The 23,111-nt window shown below is 36.7% G+C and overlaps 1 protein-coding gene across 1 annotated transcript in view; it reads left to right on the top strand.

Moving 5' to 3' along the window:
- LOC126249543 (uncharacterized) overlaps positions 1-2,229 on the top strand; it is a 38,230-nt gene extending 36,001 nt beyond the window's left edge. The window contains exon 2 of the mRNA XM_049951207.1: positions 1,060-2,229. Within this exon, the coding sequence (XP_049807164.1) occupies positions 1,060-1,373 (314 nt within the window). The 3' untranslated portion in view covers positions 1,374-2,229. The remainder of the gene's footprint in view (positions 1-1,059) is intronic.
- Positions 2,230-23,111: the final 20,882 nt, after the last annotated feature.

Genomic DNA, 23,111 nt, shown 5'->3' with positions numbered 1-23,111 from the left:
AAACACGTATAATTGAGATCTGCACCAAAAACAGATCTATCACATACTGTCTGTCATGTTCATACCGAGAGGGGTCCATTATTGATTTTATATACACAGGAGATAAAGAATTACTTACGTTTGTGATTGAGAGTTAATCTATTCTTTGCATGGTGTTTCAAGAGGGAATCTATTCTTTGCATGGCATTTCAAGAAAAACTGCAAAAACTTCTGTGAAGGCTAAACATCATAAATATATTTTATTTTCATGTAGTTGTCTAGTTTTTTCTGTCAAAACTGGATAGGCAGTTACCCAAATTCTTTTTTTATATAAGATAGACGTATTTTCCACATGTTTGTCACTGTTTTTATTATTTCAAACTGACTGGTTTTGGGCAGTGCCGCCCATGCCTATCTTGAGATCATTTCTCACAGTTGTAGAGTAAGATTAGGTACTCCATAACTACGGGAAATGATCTGAGGATTTCCAACACTGCCTGAAACAGGTCAACTTAAAATAATAAAAACGGCGATCATCAAATATAAAATAAGTCCCTTCCCAGTTTCCTTTTCTTTTTCTTCTGCAGGTGTTGATAATTTCCTCTAAGTTGGATGAATGAAAATGCCCCATCCTCAGATTTCAGTGTCAGATCAGAAGATTAACATATTTTGCATGGGAATTTAAGTTTAAAATTTATGTCTGTTACTGTTTGTGTGATAAATTCCATTTTCTCCTGCATTTTTACATTTACCTTGTATAGTGTCTGTAGTACCTGTGCAGATTTGCTGGATGTTCCTGTAGAAAGAACTGACTTCACTGGAAGCCATTTGATGTTCACCAGTTAAGTTGTCTTTTATTGTTAAAATCTCTTGAATAACATTGTTTACAGAATTTGGAAAAAAGATGCCAGCTGAAAAATATGTAGTTTACATGTTGAGTTATTGAGTAGACAATGGTATTTCTGTATCTTTTGTGTACTGGAGGGGCAAAAATCAGTATAGCAGTAAGCAAAAAGTTAAGTAGTTCATTTCACTTCTTGTATTTTCATAAGTTTTTGTTTCTTGTTGTTGTTGTTGTAGGAAGTCGGACGTTCGGAGCACGACGTAGGATTATGATGGCTCTACTGCCCATGATGTACAAGATGGGAGTTATGACAACAATGCTTGGTGGCCTCATAATTCTGGCACTTAAGGGCCTCACAATTGGTGTCATTCTACTCCTGCTTGGATTTGGAAACTTCTTCCATAAATTTAAGAGTCAGGGACCTCCTTGGTATCCTCATCACCCAACTGATATCCATGTTCATGTCCATACAGATGGACATAAACAAGCATATAGTGGCTGGCACTATGGCCCTGTGTCGGCAGATCATTCAGAAGTGTACGGAGAATAACTTTCTTATGTCAAAAAGTGATGCCATGTGAGTGACTTTAAACAAAGTTTGAAAAAAAAAAAAGTGTGTCTCGTGGAGGACTTAGGTTTTTCCTAGGAAAGAAACATATGCATTATCAGTTGACAAATATCAAGTAAGTCACGTGTACTTATCATAAATGGACACCTTGATACTGATGTATTCATGTACATTTTATCAATCTTATGAGTGTTTGATGATTGACATTTGTTTGATGATCATGGATTTTGTTTAAAATATATTACATCTGCAATTTGAATATAATTAAATGTGACTGTGCATATGTGACTTCCAGCATTTTACCTGTGGGTTTCAAGAGACAGGTTTTGTTGAAAAACATTTATACAGCATTCATTTACTATCCACCTCATATTTGGTTGTCTTTCAGAGGTAAATCTCTGTTTCTGAGGCAGTTGTTCATACTAATAAGGGGAGAAGTGCACTATTTGTTTCAGCCAGGAGCTTAACACTGAAACTGCCAAGAGGAGCATCTGTTGAAGGAACTGAATAACAAAAATAGTATCCAATAAAGAAAAAAACATCTTTAAAAAGTCCTCAGATACATTGCCACTGTAGTTCTCTGTGGTATTTCATTTGTATGTTTATATACACATTGCAGTTAAGAATGTGACAACCAGTAGTTTTGTGTGTATGTACATGTAATTTAGATGTTGCTTTGCATGGTGCTGTAACTGGGATTGTTGCATTCATCTTATGCACACAAGAAACTGGTGTTGCTCTCGTACTGTAAACTACTTAATAAGATTGTCACAACTAATTTTATTTAAATGTACTGTTCATTTCTGATAAGTTGTCTGTACTAGTCATACTTGTAAGTATAAAGAGCTTCAGCATAGAATCAGCTTTGTGGTGCTGCAGATGTGATTTTTATATATATCCCTGTTCTCACTTCACATGTAATGAAGCTCTAGGTGTCTTGTTATCATCAAATGATGAAGACTTTGGTACATAATTCTATTATGCATTTTATTACAGCTATGAACTGTGATTCAGATTTACATAATAATGTAAATAAGTTTATTTATTTATTTATTTATTTATGCAATTAATTTTCAAGTGCAGACTCTTATACAAAGGGAAAAAGACTATCGAGGAACACCTACATGTTCAAGTTTTTGAACAAGATATATTTTTCCTTTTGTTTATGAAGTTTTAAGAAGTTTCAGGCTTTAATGAATGTGCTGTAAAACAGCATTTCTTTGCAGATTTTAAACCAGAATTATGCAGAGGAGCAATGTAACAATAATGCAGGCCAACAAAAATACTTTCATTACTTTTTGTGGGTGTTGGACACTTAATCCCTATCCTTAGTGCATTTATTTATTTATTTATTTATCTTTTTTCCAATCACTTCCTGTTTATCACTATATGATTTCATTATAAACTAGAACATTAGTAAGACATATATAACTGGAATGAGAAGTAACTTAATTTTTAAATATGAACCAAGACTGAAGTCTAAATAAATACAGCCTAAGTGGGGAAATGTTATTTTCACATCGTTATTAGATACAAATTTTGTGTCCATTGGATTATATTTACTTTCCTCTCTTCTCCTTAAAGCATCTGATACAGCATTTTCTCTGGTGAATTGGCCATTGTACAGCTCTGTGAAGTGATCATCAGTAGTCTCCTGCATTACTGGTGTTGCTGAGTCTCTGATGCCATCATTCTGTAACTTCGAAATTTTAATGAAAGCGCTTCCTTTGTTGCTCACGGATACCACACAGATTAATAGATGACTGTTGAAAAAGAGAATCTTGATGCTTGTCAAACAGCTTAACTTTTTAAACTTTTCCAGCAAGTTGGATACAACTGAAAGATAGTGTGGATCCTGTTTGTTGTTTAAGCTTTTAGTAAAAATCTCCTTGAATGATACTCCAACATCTTTTTTTGAATATCTGGTCCAACAAACACACATTCTTCCAATTTAGCTTTGGATAGATGAAGAGGTGCCTTCCAATCTTTGGGTATGGCTTTCACAAACTGTTTCATTAAACACAAAATTAAGGTATAGAGGTAGAAATAAGATTTTTTGGGTCCATGAGGTTCTCACGGAAAAAATGAATGAAGAGCCAAAGAGCTTTTTGTAGTAGTTACAGTATATATTAGCATGTGTAACAACTACCACTGAAATTTCAACTTCCAGTTATTTCTAATTGAAATGGTATATGAACTAAATATATCATTAAAATTGATAAAATGCTTGTTCTAGTAATGAGTGTTAAGTGTAAAAACCAAATGATGGGTGAGATGCCTTTTTTCGTATTGTACTAGAATTCAGCTCAGTAAAAGCCTTGAGAATAAGCAACTTTTATATATAAATTTTTTTTTTATTTGTAGGCCTGTGTAACCTGTCCAAATTTATTTTATTGCTCACTTTTTTTTGTTTTTAATTTTGTTCTGCTATTTCACAGTTAAGTTAGTAGACAAGTATTTCATTTATACTTAATGATCGATTGTGTGTTAAAAATATCAACGTGATGAAAATGTAAATACTGTATCAATTACAAGTTAATTTATCATAAATTTGCTAAACTTCACGTGTTGCTGGACTGCTTGCATTGTACCAACTGTGAAATCTGAATGTATTCTTAACCTAAAAAATTGTGGTCATCGTTTTCATATATGTACCTGTAGTGCAGGTTTCGCTGTCCAACGAAGTAGATGATTGAACAGTAACACTAGTATCCTATATACATGATGCTGAAGAAATTGTTACTGATGAATCATCCATGTCATAACATAGAATAATTGTCTTCCAATTTTTAAAATGTACAGTTGATGTTGTCGTGACTTTTTCACATAGGCTTGAATGCATGCTTTTGTTGTTCAGCTAATGTTAATTGTATTGCAGAAGATCAATGTTGTAGCACAGTGAGGTATCTGACAGCACTCTGGGGGAATGAGTTTTCAGCGAGGAGTAATTGAGAAATTATATGAAAGAAGCTGTAAAAATAAATGTTCTTGGTGTATATATCAGAGAGTATTTTCTGACTCATGAGCTGTGTAAAGCTATTTTCATTTAAACTGAGGAATAGAACCATTAACCCATCATATTTTTACCTCAGGGGTATAAGTTTCAGCATATCCACATATGATAGTTATTTGATGGGACCATCCATACTTACATATTTTGCACCTCCAGAAGTATTCACATTACAATTTTATATACTTTCTTATTCAATAGATTCAGCCATCTAGTGTGTTCGTAAGTTGAACATTTTATTACAACTGCAGTTACTTTGTGTTGGCTGCAAATACATATTCATTACCCTAAATTATGCATTTGGTTGCATTAACAGATATTGTGAGAGGCAAACTGTTCAAGTGAAACATGATTGCTGCTCAGATAAAGTACACAAATCGGCCTAAGAAAATCGAAACCTATCCTATGGATAGTATTTCATAGTAGCTGCTGTGCATTTTCAGTGTTATTGTTGTCGTTCTTCAAATCTGTTAGACACAGAGTTCCATTTGCTCAAAAAAATTTCGTGTCCCCTGAGAGCTTAGGTGATTTGCAATCTACAGTTTATACTAACACTATACATATATCTGTATAGAAATATATAATTACAATAAGAACAGGAAAGTGGGAAGTTCTCAACACCTGTAAGTAGTTAGTAGATAATACTTGATTGCAGCTAGAGCACAACTTAGCAGACAAAAATATACACCATGTCATCTAATATCAAAATAATGACTAATAGAAAAATTCAATTCAGTATCTGACTGATTTTGCAGCTTGATTGTAAGCTCATGTGGAGTGATATGGTGCACTGTTTGAGGCACTGGACTAACATTTTGGAGCAGCAGAGTTGAAAACCGGACTAACATTTGCGAGCAGCAGAGTTCAAAACCCTATATTCCCCTCCAGATTTGGTCTTTATATTTTCTCCCTAAATTGACTAATTGTGAATACCAGGATAGTTTTTTTGAAAAAGATATGGCAGTCTTCCTTTCCCAGTCTGGTACAACCAAAGTTCATGCTCCAACTTTATCTCTTCACCAACAAGGTTTTAAACCACACTCTTCAGTTTTTTGCTCTGAACTCTCCACACTGGCACAGAATCAGCATGAAATTCATGTAAAAAGTACTATGTTGTCAAGTGTGATAAGTGTACTATTGTAATGAATTGGCAAGATCAGTCTTCCAAGTAGAGAATTTCCCTGCAGATTAGCCACTTAAGTATTTTTACTGGTTCACGGCAGAAAGGACTATCTTTAGTAAATTTACCTTTGCAGAAATGCTATGTATTTTCTACCTCGCAAGCATTCAGTTGCTGCTATACTGAAGCTGATCTCTCATATATTGGCCCTTTCAAGAGCAAACTGAACTGTAAATGGTAATTTGATATGTATTTTAATGCTGAATAAGATTGATAAAAGAGAACTTGAATTCGTTACATATTTGAAATAGATCACACAATGTGCAATGTCATAACTAGTCTAATGGCCACCTGGATAATTGCCTAAAGAACTATACTCAGGTTTCTTAGTACCAAAATAATTTATGCTGTTGAAATAGATAATTCAAATTTAAATGTTATGTGATATCGCCTTATGAAGAGAAAGTTACATTTATAATTCTTAAAATGTGTATACATCAGGGTATAAGTACTTGGAAACAATGTCACACTTCTTAACTTGTAAAACAGTGAATACTTCCATGAAGTTACACACATTCAGTTCTGTCAAAGATTTTTCTGGGTATTGAATATTATTACAAACTAAACATTGTTTCACATGCCTCACTTCCATTATATGTACCCTGAAGGACATTATGTTTTGAAATGTTAACTTGTTAAGAAAACTAAAACTAATTATCATTACTTTTCTTATCTGCTTAGTTTGTCAGATGTAGATCATTTCTGTTTGTCTCATATTTCATTTATGTATGTTTGTTTAGCAGTTACTGAATTTGGATCTGCTGCAATTTTGAAATAATTTTACATCAGTCAGTTTGGGAGGGTAAATAATGTAGTGTACGATATCTGTTCGTAAGATGGATAGATGATTTTGCATTCTTGTATTTAAACTGGTGCATATTGAGTATTTTAGGTGAGAAAGTATGTCTGCCACTATTGTCTGAATAGGTGTAAGGAAACAACTGCACAGTCGATGCCCACATTACCTGCTGTGCCAGTTTATTGAACATTAGTGTGTCATGTATATTTGGTTGAATTGTAATCATCTATCTGTCTAAAATAAGTGTGCTCAGGATTACACTGTTCAAGCAGGTCAGTGTATTGTACACTTTCAAGGTAACCGACCGCAGTTTTGCTATTATACTTTTACTTTTATATCTTACTTGTACATAGATGTTGGTTGTATTGGAATTTTACATTCATTTTTCGTGCTGATAGGGCCTGGTTATTAAATCTTGCTTTGGAAAAATATTCATTGTGTTAAACCTTTCATTTAAATCACTGTTTTAATCTGAAATGAAATTGTCTGGGTTTTTCTAATGTGCCCGTTTCTTCTCTTAGGAAATTTTATGTTCACTTGCTGATACATTCTTCTATATAGATAAATGTTTGATGATGTATAAGGTGCCGCCTCGTACTAGAGTGTAGAACAATAGAGTGGAGGTACAGTGGTGGGATCATGTGGTGAGCTGAGGCACTACTGAGGCATCACTCGATTAACAGTTATTTATTTCCAAGAGTGTACAATCACTCAGTCTTCTTCCCAGTGAAGCCTAGCAGCGGCTGTGCTGAGCCAGCTTTGCATGGAGGTGCAGCATCCGTTGGAGGTCCCTTGCACTTTTTGGGGTCAGTACTGTAGCGTCAGCACAGGAGCCATCACGTCTCTGCAGCCTGGAATGGCTGTGGACATCTGGAGCCTCAGTGCTCTTCTTGAGTGAACCTACAGTTGGGCTCTGCCAAAGAAATGTGCATGCCCCTTTCGTTGAGATGGTGTGTAGGTGAAAGATAAAACAGCAACATGAAAGACAGCCTGAGAGGCGGTCACAGCATATGGCTAGCAAGGTGGTACTTGTACTGCCCCGGAGTGCTGGCATAGGCACCCTGCTCCCAAGCTGAACAGCTCGTAGACAAGCAGATTAGTTCTTCATCTATGGAAGATTGGGCCAGTCCTCATCTTCAGTCAGTCACCACCAATCACTGTGGTGACTGACAGGGATGCAGTACGTAGAGTTGAAGTTTTGTCCACAGTCGGATGACTGTGGATTCGTAGCAGTGGATTCTGAGCTGACGGTGGCTGTAGACACCAGGCCATCGTGTAACTAGTAGAGTTGACCTTCCATCAGTATCAATGATGCAGACAGAATAGTCTTGTCATAAAAATGAGTGTGAGGAGACTGAGGGTTTTATAGTATTTGATTACAAGATTCCCTCCTGTACTGGTGCCTGAATGTGCTCCAATTTTCCCAGCCTGTCATTATTCTAGACTGGCCTGATGTTTAGTTTCAGGGCTTCAGGGCATTCCTTAGTGCAAGTTTGCAGCCTAAAAGGCATTCTTGTGTCAACCCTAGGGTTTCGGTTCTGTTCAAGTACAAGATGTTCATTCAGATCAATATCCAAAATATCAGTACCTGAAGTGTAATAAACAGTTTCAGCATTTAGAATTGGAACATAGATTGCATCTATTGAAAATTTTGATTTTATGGTGGAAGTTAGGAGTGATAGGGATGGGTTGAGAGGTGTGCAACAACATTCAGGAAACATTTTTATTAATCACCTAAAATCTTAAGTGATAAATCGAAATAAAAAGGCATGTGATCAAAATTTTCAGAAGGTTCAAATAACTTAGGGTTTGCTGCCGGGTGATTTCGTTGACCAGCACCAATATTTCGACATGAGCACACCCTGCCATTCTCAAGGCACAACTGCGATCTTGAGAATGGCAGGTTGTGCTGCTGTCGAAATATCAGCAGTGGTCAATGACGTCACCTGGCAGCAAACCCATAAGTTATTTGAACATTAAATTCGCCAGGAAAAGTTAAGGTCTCTTCAAAGGGTTGTTGTTATTTGAGTACGTGTCTTTGTTGCATAGTTACCATGCTTCCGCGGCAGATGGAGGTCTGTGAACTTTCACAGATTTCCTTCTCCATAAATATAATTCAGGAAGAATATCATCTACTCTACATTCCATATCTTCAATGTAGAATTCAATTAAGGTGTTGAACTCTTCTTTTTGTTGGCTATTCAAGAATATTTCGCCAATTGAAATCTGGAGTAGTGAAGAAAATCCAGACAGCACTTTCTTATGTTCTGTCAACTTTAACTCTGTTATAAAGCAATCTAAAAAAAACTAGAACCAAACTATTTATGGATTATTTAAATGGTAGCCCCTAGCTTTAACACTTTCACTGCAGTGGAAGAGTTACTTCTATATCTTGGTGAATAAAAAAAGTTTATAATGTTTGTTAAACAACATTTGTTCCTCTCTGCATGCTGTCACGTGCAAAAAAAAAAAATCATTTTGATATCGTGAACTATTTGAGATATGATGATTGTTTCGACCGCATGATTCCTGGTGTGCATAAATGGAATCAACAGTGTCGTGCACAACTGTCTGCCAGGTATAAAAATGGACTATCATTCCGCTCTCAGTATTAAATAAAATTTTGGTACTTTTCCTACCCAGCAATGTATGATCTAAAATCAACCATATGCAAACCTACACAGTGCATTTTTACCTCCACAAACTCTTCAACATTTTGTGCAGTGCTTTACGTAATATGTTGCAGCACAGTAACTATGACAAATAATGAAAGAAATTCAGTCCATTATCAAGCAAAGATATCAGACTGTAAGATATGCAGAAATCAAATTTTTCACGGAATAGTTGTCTTAAAATTGGATAATAACTATTTCATAGCAGCCTGAACACTGTCTCTCAATACTGGTAGCAACATTAGGTGAGCAGTATAGCAACAACAAAGCTGCGCTTGTTTCGGAAAGCAGAGTCCATATCTACAGCAGTCAAGGGTTTAATATTAAATGGATGATACAAAAGCTACATTTACTATTGTGCAAGGTTAGCATTATTTAACAACAAATCACTCAATCCAAGCCAATGCCCTCATCACGTTGATAACACCGGTTCCTGCCCGATGACGGAAATTGAGCTAGTATTTGGATCGGTCACAGTTCGGGAAAAACCAGGTGCTGTTGGTTCCCAGAACCCCAAGTTACTGAATTTGTGTTGAATTGAAAGACCTGCACCAGGCCATTGTGCCATGCAACATGCACCAAAGTATAAATAAAAAAACCTAAATGTGAAACATAACTTCAGGTGACCTGGGCGAACGACACAATCTGCCTCGCCAAGTACTGCAACTCCCTTCTTGCCATCAGTGTTAAAATACATTGCAAAACTTTCAATGCTCCATTCATCTTTAGCTCTCATATAAACACATACATGTGCAAACATAATTGGTCAGTGACCCTAAGAGACAGCCACTGGGTGTTGTTACGTCACTGGAAATAGGCCAGACTTATTTATTAGGTATATCATTGTTACATACTACAAATGAAACTCTTGAGACACTGTAAAATCTAAAGTACTAAAAGCTTTTCCAGTTTTTAATAATTACAATGTTGTTTAAGCCATGTTTCTTTTATTTCAAATTTAAGTGATCGCAGACACAATAGTTCCACTCTGTAGATAATGACAGAAGTTGATAAATATTGTCTGTGCCAAGTTAAGCTACAGCCGCAGTGGAGTGTGCAGTGCGGGGTAATTGGGAAGGAGAAGTTTGTCACCATGCTAAGGAGGGACATAAGAGGGGGAATGTTGTCTGTCTACTATAAAATGATGCAACTTTAAGCATGCAGATAATCAGCTATGGTATAAATTACACACTGAAGTAACAAGGTTATGTGAAAGCATGTTACAGTGTTGTTCATACTCAAAGAAGGTCATTATGCTATTTATTTTTCAGTTTACACGAAACAAGAGTTCACCGCCCTGCTGTAATGCTGCAGCTGTTAGATCATGTAAGTTGGCAGCAATCACAAACATAAGATAGTTGACACCAAGTGTACCAACAGCAGTTAGAGAACCGAAGCTCAACTTAACATTGACACTTTCTCCTCAACCCCCATCCCCACCTGTTGTACACCTCTTGTTTCCTCCTTTTCTCCTCATTTTTGTTTTTCCATGCACCCATTGTGTTTCCTAAATACACACACATCTAGGGATTACAGGTGCTTAGCAGTTTTTAATAATAAAGCTGATCTTTGGGTGAAAACTGTTATAAAGTCATGAAATTTATATGGTTTCTTCAGCCTTTTATGACAAAATCAGAAGAGAGTTGTCAACAAGATAATCGGTTCATTGTCTTGCTAAACCCCCCCCCCCCCCCCCCGGTATAATTTCCCAAAACAGCCCACAAATTTAACTCTTCCTAAACCATCCTGGACAATGAGAAACTGCAGAAAATCCTCCATTTTATATGGGCATATCACAGATATTTATCATTGCTGAGCCAGACGTGCAGGTAGGTGTTTTGGCATGTAAATCAGTGTTAGTAGCTAGTATGTTATCAGAATGGCATGGTGCAACCATCCAGAACATTTTCTTAGATAAAAGTGGCTATGAAAAACTAAAACATTCACAAACATTAGTTTTTAGTGGCTTGGTCCCAGATGTAACCGCAACTGGTTACAAGGCAGCAATATTTAGTATCTGGTATCGTGTAGGATGTGGTATCATGTATGAGATAGAGATGCACATGATATAAAAATTTCTAAGTTTAGTTTATTGCTGTTCATGAGAGAAGACAAATACATAAGTTGTGATATGCCGCCTGTAATGAACTTTTGATAACAAGTCTATGTAATTGTGCATATATAACAATATATTTGTTTCTAAAAAATATCTCCTCATTTATAATTACAAATAGATGGAAAAACTTGAGGGCACATTAGCTGTTAATGCATTTAATTTGTATATCAGCCTTAAATGGAACTGGTTTATGAAATCGTTAAGATGAAGCTGTGAGTCCTTTCAAATGAATTGTTTCCTGTTTGTATAATTTTTAGTATCTCTTTGTGTGTTAGTCACTTAATTGTCACTAAGACAAATGGAAAGTGTTTACCAACAGATATCTGCAATAGTTAACTACACATTTATTGTAACATCAGTATTATATGTGACTGGCTATTGAAATTGCTCAAGTAGTCACACTGTATTTTCAATTTTTTCTTCTGTTGTGTAGTTTTACTGCAGCCTCATTACCTATATTGTTTGTATACAATCATAAATATTTGTACAGAAAGATTGTTTTTATAATGCACAAATAAAATATATGGAAAAACTGAAAAACTTATGTCTTGGTGTTTTATTGTACTAATTTTAATATGAGAAACTGTTTATCTGGAAAATGTGAATGATATTTTTGAGATTGCAAAACTGATAACTAATTTCATGAAGCAACACTGAATCATTGGATATTAGCAGTTTCTGAAAGCATAGCCAAGAAAAATTAATGTTCCCATTTCTGTCAGTTTAAGTGTCAGGATGTAGTACCATGTCATAGTGTATAAAATTTTCCAAAGTCTAGCAAATATTCAGACATATAGACGTCTATTAGACATGTGTAATAGTTTGAAAGGTCTGTCTCTGTTGCTTGGTATACATGTGTGTTCCCAATTCAATTGCTAATGAGTAGGGACCTGACAATGTAGCATCTATTCTTGGCAAAATTTGCAGGTAATATATTTTAATGATTAACCATACACATCCAGAGTTTGTCACAGTATGTGCCTGGAGATATAGGCTTAGTGTGTTGAGACTAACTAAAAAAGTGTTTGGAATGTTTGCTTTTCAAACACATCACCTTATTTCCAAAATGTCCTTTACTTGTTTTCTCATTTGGGCTCTGTTTGCGATTCCAAAAAATGATTGTGTATGCTGACAATCAACAGCATTTACCTGCCGGTGAACAGAATGGTTCTGATTTAAGATATTTCTTGGCAATATTTTTCTCTTCCCACACAAGTAACTGCAAAATAGGCAGAACTTTTTGTGGCCATTCATAGCCATTTGACCCATATTTGACAACGCTACAGATGGAGCTGATAAGGCACTGAGCATAGAATTAGAACAGAAAGAATTCTGTTTGCACATTAGAAGACTTTCGGCTTGGTCAAAATACTTAGACAGGCTCTGTTGCTTGGTCCGAATAGTGCAGAGTGCGAGAACTATAAACTGCCAGATGGCCATGATTGCAAACAAACTGGGATTATGAACATCAAAGGGGATTGTCGTAGTGATTGCCGACCCCTTCTGGTGTTGTGAGGGGTCGTAATCGATCACAAAGATTAGTCTTTTTTCATTCGTTTCATAATAAGAAAGGAAAACAATGAGCAACACAAAGCATTTGGTAACAGCTACCACACAGCTGCTTGCATAGGCAGACTTTGTCATTAATGAGGTAGTTCAGACTCAGCCTCTAAGAATATTTGATGCAACCACAGTTCAAAACATCCGCCACCTAAACCTGGTGTATTACAGTTCCACATTCACTATGTTTAAATGGGGCTCCCAAAATTATTTCGTAAACCTGATTTCCCAATCCTGCTTCTAGTTGGCCATGTAAACACTCCAGTATCCATTCTGGGAGTGCGGCTCCAGTTGCTGCATTTAAACTTCTGCAATAGATTTTCTCTCCCAGGTAAACATACAATTATTTTTAAACTTTCTTAGGTTATCAGGTTACAACTTGTAGTTAAAAAGTTTTGGCTAATGTTGATGGAGAATTCTTTCAGTGAAGGAAAGTATCAGTTGTTTACCTCTAATATTAATTAAAGAGTATAAGTCATTGTACTGATTAAATCAGAAACTGAAACAGCTGATTTCCAAATGCAGTGTAGCAAAACCACTTCAGTCCTTAATATGGAAATAATATAACAGCGAAAAATGATTTCTGAAATTCGATTTTTGCGGTCTGGAAGTTGTGTCTCGTGTAAACATAAAGATTATACCAATTTTCAAACTTTCGTTAGCAGACAAACGTACATGTTTCTTTGTTCTCAGGTGAAAGGTCCTCTGGCCGAGCCCTGTGGTGTACGAGGTGTGGCTAGAAAAAACTGGACTAGTACTGGTGAAACAATAAAACGAATGCAATAAGGCTGAAAGTCGCGTGGCCTGTCACGTGACTCTCGCTCCGCCTACTGCTCGAGTTTCATCTGCCTCCTGCACTCAGTCTGCCCGTGGCGTCTGTTTTAAGTAGTTGATGTTATGTCTGTGCGTCGGAAAATGTTGAGTGTACAGAAAGAACAGAGTGTTAACATCAAATTTTGTTTCAAACTAGGAAAATCTGCAAGTGAAACGTTTGTAATGTTACAACAAGTGCACGGCGATGATTGTTTATCGCGAACACAAGTGTTTGAGTGGTTTAAACGATTTAAAGATGGCCGCGAAGACACCAGTGATGACACTCGCACTGGCAGACCATTGTCAGCAAAAACTGATGCAAACATTGAAAAAACCGGTAAACTTGTTCGACACTTTCCTTGTCAACTCCTGTTAACTCAGACACTGCCCTGATTGTTAAACGGCGATCTTGTCGAACAAGTTTACCGATTTTTTTTCAATGTTTGCATCAGTTTTTGCTGACAATGGTCTGCCAGTGCGAGTGTCATCACTGGTGTCTTCGCGGCCATCTTTAAATCGTTTAAACCACTCAAACAATTGTGTTCGCGATAAACAATATCGCCGTACACTTGTTGTAACATTACAAACGTTTCACTTGCAGATTTTCCTAGTTTGAAACAAAATTTGATGTTAACACGCTGTTCTTTCTGTACACTCAACATTTTCCGACGCACAGACAAAACGTCAACTACTTAAAACAGACGCCACGGGCAGACTGAGTGCAGGAGGCAGATGAAACTCGAGCAGTAGGCAGAGCGAGAGTCACGTGACAGGCCACGCGACTTTCAGCCTTATTGCATTCGTTTTATTGTTTCACCAGTACTAGTCCGTTTTTTTTTTTTTTTTCTAGCCACGCCTCGTATTACAGGACGTATAGAGACCATTCAACCACCCACCCACAATATAGATGCTGCACCAGAGCACTGACTGAACCGATTCATCATTTTGTTCATGTAATTCTTAATTTGCAAACACGTTATTGTGCATATTATTAAACTATAATAAAATAGTTAATTTGGATAAAATTCTCATGAAAAAGCTTTTATTAGGACATTTCATGTTTTCACATTTTTGAGGAAGAATTGGCATTTACTGCAAATTGCGAATGTTTCAGATCATTACTAATGAGTGATTATGTCGCCTTGTCACTAAAGCTGCTTTTACATGTGATGTACTAGCCAGACTAATATGCAAACAAGAACATTTTATGCAGATAACAGCTGTTTTTGTCTTTCACACCACTTCTGATGAAATGGTATGAATGCCACACCTAAAGCAATTAAATACCAAAAGTTTCCAGACATGTAATACCCTATAGTGCCCTAGTCTGAGGGGAAAACAGATCACATCTGCCCAAATCCTACATGTGCTCAAATCCTTATTGTAAATTAGTGTAACTGTCAATGCACATTGTATGGTTCAAAAGGATGTACAGGTCACAAAATAGATCCTAAGCACCTTGAGGGTAATAGGCTGGTTCAGGTGTTTTGAAAACCAGCTCTACTTGCTGCCTCAGTGTTAAGGTTACACCCATAGCATATCAACCATGAGAATTTACCATCAAATTGCAAGTTGTTGTGCATAAAATATGTTCACTCTCTGTCATGAGAATTTCATATCATTTCTTGCTTACCACTGAATTTTATTTTCATGAAGTATCTGAAAGCAATGAGATTATTTCAGTTGGGTACAAAACAAGACATTAGGATACTTTCTCCTCCATATATCCTTTCTCCAAAACACAACTATAGTCTACATGCTAGTCCACTTTCAGCAATGAAATAACAATTGTGTGGCCTTTCAATAGTCAGATCTCCCTGTCTTGCACGTATGCCTTTCACTGGTATTTAGACCACAACATTCTCTTGTATGTATTTGTCTATTGTTTTCTTGAGTTCCTGAGAGGAAAGTGAAAGGAATGTTAAGAAAGGTTGGAAAATGTTTTGTTCAGCAGTTGCAACTGTAAACAAGTCACTGATTCTGTAAACAAAAATGAGAAAATGCAACAAATTACATGTAGCAGACCAACACAAGGTGCTTAAAAACATGCAGCTGAGAACTCGATATACTTAGATATCTTTCTTTGTAATGCAAACACACACACAGACACTGGAACACTCACACTCAGGACTGCAACAAAACTGACTGACTAGTTGCTCATTCAGAAGGGAGTGACAGGAGAAGAAAAGTGTGGTACAACTAGATGTATACATCCTGAAATTTGCCTTACTATAATAAGACTAATTACTTGTGTAGACAGTAGCAAACATCAGGTTGCGAGGAAGAATCTTGCGTTCCAACTCATTTGTGTTATGTTTTAACAACTGTGTGTTAAAGATTGTGAGGAGGCAGGGAGAACTACATCAAATTCACTTGTAGTCATAGCTTTACTCAGAAACAAAAGCAAAGCATGATCAAAATGTTTGTAAAGACAGTTGTGAGAGATGTGACTATGATGGGATGTCCATAGTGAAAAGACAAATACAAGATATAAATCTATGGAAACAATCTAAAAGTATTACCTTCCTTTATAGAATGTATGATTGATATGATACACAGGTAAAGCCTCTGGGCTAGACAGAATTCAAAAGCTAATGCATAAAATAGCTCCTGTAAAGACTGAATTTTATAATGTATGTCTAACTCAGGTCTGAAGGTGAGTACATGTTGTTCGTAGAAAAATAACAGATAATGATTTAGTGGACCCAAAGTCCTCTCACCCTATATTTGTATTCAGTGTGATGGGTGAAAGAGAAGAGAAATTTAATATGGCAGAATCTCATGTAATGAAATACATGTAATTAACCAGTGGCAGTTAGGATTTTGATTATGTGTGTCGACAGAGGAAGCAATAAACCAAGCAGACGTATTAAAACTTATATCAAATATTAATATAAAAAGTGGTTACAAACAATCTGAAAACCTCGTAAGGGTGTTGCAGTGTAGGTTGCACTGAGAGATAGCTGTAAAGAAAAAAATTCAATATGTTGTGCCATTTCTGAGTTAATTTGCATTGAAGTTAGCCAATCTGGCTGTTGCATGTGCCAATTTGAGCTCCCCGCCAGAGGCAGTGTCGCCAAATGTGATCTTTGTCCAGTTTCCTAAAATCAAATAAGAAAGCAATACAAAAATTGGACATGGGACAGTAATAAGGATCGAACCCAAGCCAAAGGCTGAACAGTTCCATGCTCTATTATCTACAATATGAGAACTGACACTAATTGCATCTGGTAGGTCCCTTGAATTTGCTCACACAACAATTTTTTTCTTAAGTTATTTCTCAGCACAATCTTCCCTGCAACACACTTACAAGCTTTTCAGACTGTTTCTGACCACCGTTTATAGTAGGAAATATGCCAGATATTTCTAGTACTTTTGACAAGCTATGGTTGTTTCGTATGTTCTTTTTGTTATGGGAGACATAGTGTGTGAGGATTTCTATTATTGTTTCAAAGACTATTGCAATAATTGCATGGTGAGTGTCATTTTGAAAGAAGTTTATTACCAAAGTATTAAGGAAGGTTTGTCCACAGGTGTGTATATGTATGTATGCACGTATGTGGAGCTCATCTTTTTAACATCATTATGAAACCACTGTTGTAAACTAGAAAATGAGAATGCTTCCCCTTGGAGAATTATTTCATACCAAAGACTTAACAGTTGTTTGGTGGTAGCACAGTGGTATAAAAGCACAAAACCTTTTATTGTTACCAAAGCGATCAATTTACATAATGCTAAAAGGACGTTTAGTGTAACCCAGGCATCAGAATACAAGGCTCGTCTGTGCAAAGTTGGTCTTAAGCTAGTTACCTTGGGATTTGTTGGAAGGAAAAATTGTATTTCACCTAACATTGAACAAATAAACCAGTCAATTATGTTGTTGTTCAATGAACATATTGGTGCTTAACCTAAAAATTTATCATAATAGTTTCCTTGCTTCAGTAGTGGTATTGGCAAAAATGTATGAGCCCGCACATCTGACCTTTTCAAATGGGTTGCGATAGAAAAGTAACATGAGAGATTATTCTCAGAGGTATTCGGATCTCCCCACTGCTGGCACTACTAGTAACACGAAGGGTTTGCTCATTGAACTTGATAATTCATAAGAAGCTGCATATTATTGATTAAGAAAAGGGAAACCTTAACAAAGTTAGTTAGATAGTCAACTAACTTTCAGCAAGCAGTAAATTAAGAGTACTATAAAACACACATGGCAGAGATAGACACACAAACATACACACAAAATTCAAGCTTTCGCAACAAACTGTTGCCTCATCAGGAAAGAGGGGAAGGAGAGGGAAAGACGAAAGGATGTGGGTTTTAAGGGAGAGGGTAAGGAGTCATTCCAATCCCGGGAGTGGAAAGACTTACCTTAGGGGGAAAAAAGGACAGGTATACACTCGCACACACACCCATATCCTGGACACATGCAACATAATGTAATATATTAGTGGACAGTATATCTGCAGATGAGATATACAGGAAGAAAGTCATTCACATATATGAGAGGAATAGTCTGAGAAATACATGAATGAAGTATACTTAACAAGTCAGTAGAATAAGTATCTGATGGCATTAAAATTATGCAAAAATAAAACTGCCAATGGGAAGATATATGGGAGCTTCATGGCATTCCCTGAGATTCACTCACCGAGGAGACAAAAATAATACAACCAATGACTGGGAGTCTGGTGTCACCAGTGATGTAATGGATCTGACTGCTGCTATGATCTGTTACCACAATGTTAATTTCCTGTGATAATGTATATGCGCCTGCAGTCAACTTACAATATTATATGGTTATAGCACTTTGTTTATAAGTAAATTTAAATTGTTGGTATGTTATTAGACTGGATAAAGTAGTATAATGGCTGTAATCACTGTAGTGTCCAACATGACATAGTATATATAATTGTAACTTTAAGAATAGTCACATGATAGATACACAGAGCTACAGACATATTGTATTGGCATCAATTTGTAATGTAGTAGTGAATTGCATATTGTGCATACAAATGGTGACTTTTTTTAAATATAATAATTCATCTGTAGGATCCAAAATGTATTGTGCTAGTAGCTAATCTGCATATCATCGTACAGTGTTCACGAGGTATAAAATGTTGTAGATAGTAATTACTAGGTTGATGCCTGTTTCTTGCCTTTTCTGTTGTGAACTACATGTATTTATGGAGGAAATGTATTACTATGATGTAGTCTATTTTGCAAGTACAAGGAAATATGTACAAATATAAGCAATAATGTAAAATCTTTTTTTCTGCTATGTACACATTTAAGGGTACAAAAGTATTCAAATGCAGTATTATTAACTCTGAGAGCTTAATTAAATTAATTACAGACATTGACAAAAGTAAATCTGTGAGGGAAGATCATGAGTCATGCCTGGGTAGCTCAGTCAATAGAGCAGTTTCTGGCAAAAGGCAAAGCATCTAGATTTGAGTCCCAGTCTGCCCCAAAGATTTAATTAGCTAGAAAGTTTAAAACTACTATGAAGTGCATGTTTAATGAAAACTGGTGTATAATTAACTCATTTTAAGTAATTTAGAATCAGTGAGCCTATCTATTGTCATCTGTAGCAGTGAAGATAAATAACACTTGACTGAGAGTTATCCATGTTGATGTATTACAGTAACGACTCTCAAAGAATAAAAGAAATTATGTACTATTTATTTATTGCACTAGTAGCCTAATATGGAAAAAGATAAACACAGTTATAGGAATTGGCATCAAATATTACATTAGTAAACTCCTCAAACTTTATAGGAATTGGCATCAAATATTACATTAGTAAACTCCTCAAACTGAATGTAAGACAAAACATAAACAGTTTCACATAAAATGGGAAATATAGCTGACATATGCAAAAAATTAGCTGCATTCAGTTTCAAGCCATTTATCCACTGACTTACAGAATTTAAAACAAAATGAGTGAGTCAAGATGAAGTTCATGATCTTCTTGCTGTGAGTAAGAACTATTCATGTGGACCCTCTGAAATTTAATAATTGCTAATTTCGTATTGTGTGGGTATTTCAGGGAGACAACCAATATTTGTATCTGTAGCAAGCCAGTAACTTTAGTGATAATGTTATATGGTATAAGAGGGAACATATTAGATTGTATCCTATCATTCCTGATCAACAGGAGACAACACACAGAAATCGCAAAGATGACAGAAGAGAAAATAAGATCTGAAGCGAGAATTCTATATTCTTTGTCCCTTAGGGATCCACTTTTGCCCCTTTGCTTTTAATTTAATACACAAATCACATCCCCAGCATTATTAATTATGGAAATATAGCTACCTATGTAGCTGACACAACTCTACTGTTCAAGGATAAAGACACAGAAAATCAAGAAATAAAAGCCGACTTGGAAGTAAATAGTGTTATACAAAGAGTTACTGAAACAAATTTGCATAACAGCATTACTAAAACAAAGACACAAAGCAATAATGATATGCAGCTGCTTGTGAGCATTGATTTACATCAGTGGGGAAACCTAGAAATATTACTCAGTTTGTCTAAATTTCAAACTAAAAACCTTTGCAATGAAAATATCAACTTTTGCATAAATGAATGCACAGCAGAAAACTCCCAGCAGAATTCAGTGTGCTGCTAATACTCAAGATGACAAGGCACAACACAACTATGACATAAGGAAATAGAAACTCTTCCATGAGCCAATATGTGATACCATGAAATACAAATTAAAGCTATCATACACAACACCAAAATTCCCAGAAAAATGCCCTTCAAACTTGAGAGAAATAGTAAATGAGATAAATTTTTCAAAAATCTCAAAAATTTTCTGATAGAAAACTGTTACTATAGTATAAGTGATTTAATGTGCACTGCAGTTTAAGACAAATTGCAATGCAGTTACTATATCAAAAAGAGATCTAGCATATATGTACAAGTACATATAGCATAAGAAATGTAAAGTTTTCCCCTCTTCGTTGTCCTCACATTCAGGCAGCATGGTGTGGTGGTGGGGGAAATGTGAAGCACGGCCCGTGAGCCAAAATCTTGGTAGCCCCTGCCCTAAAGATTTAGTGTGTGCAGACCATTACTCCAGCCCATTAGAAGCTGAATGGAAAGTGGGTTTGGTAAAATGTTTAATTCTGTTGTGAGTGCATACACTTTGGGAATCTGATGCTACGATTTTGGGACTGTTGTTGGTCGTCAGTGTGCGAGGTGCACCCTGTATTGTGAAGATCTGCTCCAAGGCTCCCACAATGGCTGCTGCTGTTGTCCACCAGAGACAGATGACATACAAAAAGTAAGAAAAGGTGTCTATGATGATAAACCACAGAACCTCAATAAAGGTCGAATGAAGTTGGTGTGAACTTGGTTTCATGACTGTGTCAGATTGACCAGAGAGAGGACCCTTGTGGTAGGGGGCCAGCTGGTGTGCCCACAAAATGCCACACTGTCAAACCACCCACACAACATCATCATCCATTAAATGTCAATAGATGTAGCAGTGTGCCAGACACTGTTCTAGACACCCTTCAGTGATATTGATGCAGTTGGTGGAGCACTTTATGTTGTGTTGGCAGAAGAGTCAACACCGTGTTACTATTTGAGGCTGAAATGCAGGCGTTTTAGCTCATGCAGGCTGGTGTGAGGAGGAAAGACTATACTGACGTGAGGTCTGGAACATGACAAGGAATTAGAATTCAGAAAGCGGACGTAATTAGTTTGATACTTAACATTAATCCATTAATGATGAACATCGCTCTTGACGGTACATGATTCACAATATTGTCTGTTCAGAATTCATTCTAATTACTGAATATGGCGCCTTGCTAGGTCGTAGCAAATGATGTAGCTGAAGGCTATGCTAAACTATTGTGTCTGCAAATTAGAGCGTATGTAGGCAGTGAACCATCGCTAGCAAAGTCGGCTGTACGACTGGGGCGAGTGCTAGGGAGTCTCTCTAGACTAGATCTGCCATGTGGCGGCACTCAGTCTGCAATCACTGATAGTGGTGATACGCGGGTCTGACGTATACTAACGGACCGCGGCCGATTTAAAGGCTACCACCTAGCAAGTGTGGTGTCTGGCGGTGACACCACACTTGATATGGCATGGATGGTGTTACCACCATCAGGCACTATTCATCATCTTCCATAAGGAGCACCACACCTTGAGGAACCTGAAGCTCTTGCCTAAAAAAAGGAAAGAAAGAAAAAAAAAACAGTAAAAGACCTGCATATGAGAGCTTGGTAGCAAAATTGATTGGACGTTTCTCAGAAATTTAAATGGAATTCACCTAGTGATTGTTCCAGTTCGCTGTCTAACTGAAAACAAACTGTCTCCCAGAACTCGAATTCAGGATCTGTACCTGCTGGCAAGTAAGAAAGTACATCTGCATTAAAGATTAGAATGATAAGTAGGGGGAAGGGGGGGGGGGGGGGTCACGAATGGAGTACTGAAAATTTGGCAAACAGAGGATTGTGCTGTACCCTACAGAATTTTTTTCTAAAATCAAAAAAGTGACAAGAGTAGTTAGTGGTCAGAAATAAAATTAAATTTGTGACCACATAAACAAAATGCAAAATTTATGGACATCATAAATGATGGCCAACATCTTCTCTATGAATAATGTTCTCAAACTGCGGTAAGCATTTTTCACAATAATACAACAGGGTTCTCCATACCCTCCTCCAACATATGAGAGAGAGCATTCCTGATGCTGCGTAGGGATGCATCTGTTGCTGACTGAGGGACTGGTAAGTCACAAGCAGAGTGCTGATCAGAGAACAAGTTTTAACTTCTGAAAAGCCCAATCTAACTCTTCAGACTATTGAAACGGAGCTCCAGTTTTACAAAGATGATTTAAAGGTATGCCTGAGGAGGCTGCATTGGGAATAAATTGTGCATAGTAATTCAATTTTCCTAGAAAATATGGCAGGTGCATTAGCCACTCCATAAAACAACCTATTATCTCTTTGCAGTCTGAATGGTGTGTTCAAAACTGAAATCTTCCTTGAGTCTTCATCAAGAAGCAACTGAAAATATATGTCAGTCATAAAAAGATCAGCCAGAGAAAGCAAGGGATAAGAATCAATGTCTGCTTGAGCGTTAATGCTTTGCTTAAAATCTCTACACAACTGGAGAGAACCCCCATGCTTCCTAACAACCACTACTGGTGAAGCCCACTGACTGTGAGAAACGGGGGACATTATCCTTGATGACCAATGTAATTGGGGGAGCTTTACAAAATCTTTGATTGGCTATTAATATGAACCTGAAAGCCCATCGTTTTCACCAAACTAGGTTCAATCAGTGGCACAGTTTGCATATGAAGTGTATCAATGGCAGAATAGGGTACACATGAGACATAGGAGTGCACTTCACTATGTAATGAAAATCCAAAGTCACAATACATATCAAAGCCAAAAATATTCTTGACAAAGAGATCGGCCGCAACCAAATATGGCAAAATTCAAGGTACCTGACTGAAAGTGAGCAATGGTTGTACATGATCTAATAGTGGTACCTCATGGTAGTCGTATGCCCATAGCTTTGATTGCACCACACTGAGTG

This window comes from Schistocerca nitens, chromosome 3 (assembly GCF_023898315.1).
Source record: "Schistocerca nitens isolate TAMUIC-IGC-003100 chromosome 3, iqSchNite1.1, whole genome shotgun sequence".
Lineage (NCBI taxonomy): Eukaryota > Metazoa > Arthropoda > Insecta > Orthoptera > Acrididae > Schistocerca > Schistocerca nitens.
The sequence above is the reverse complement of the archived record's forward strand: the minus strand, read 5'-3'. Positions and strand labels throughout refer to the sequence as shown.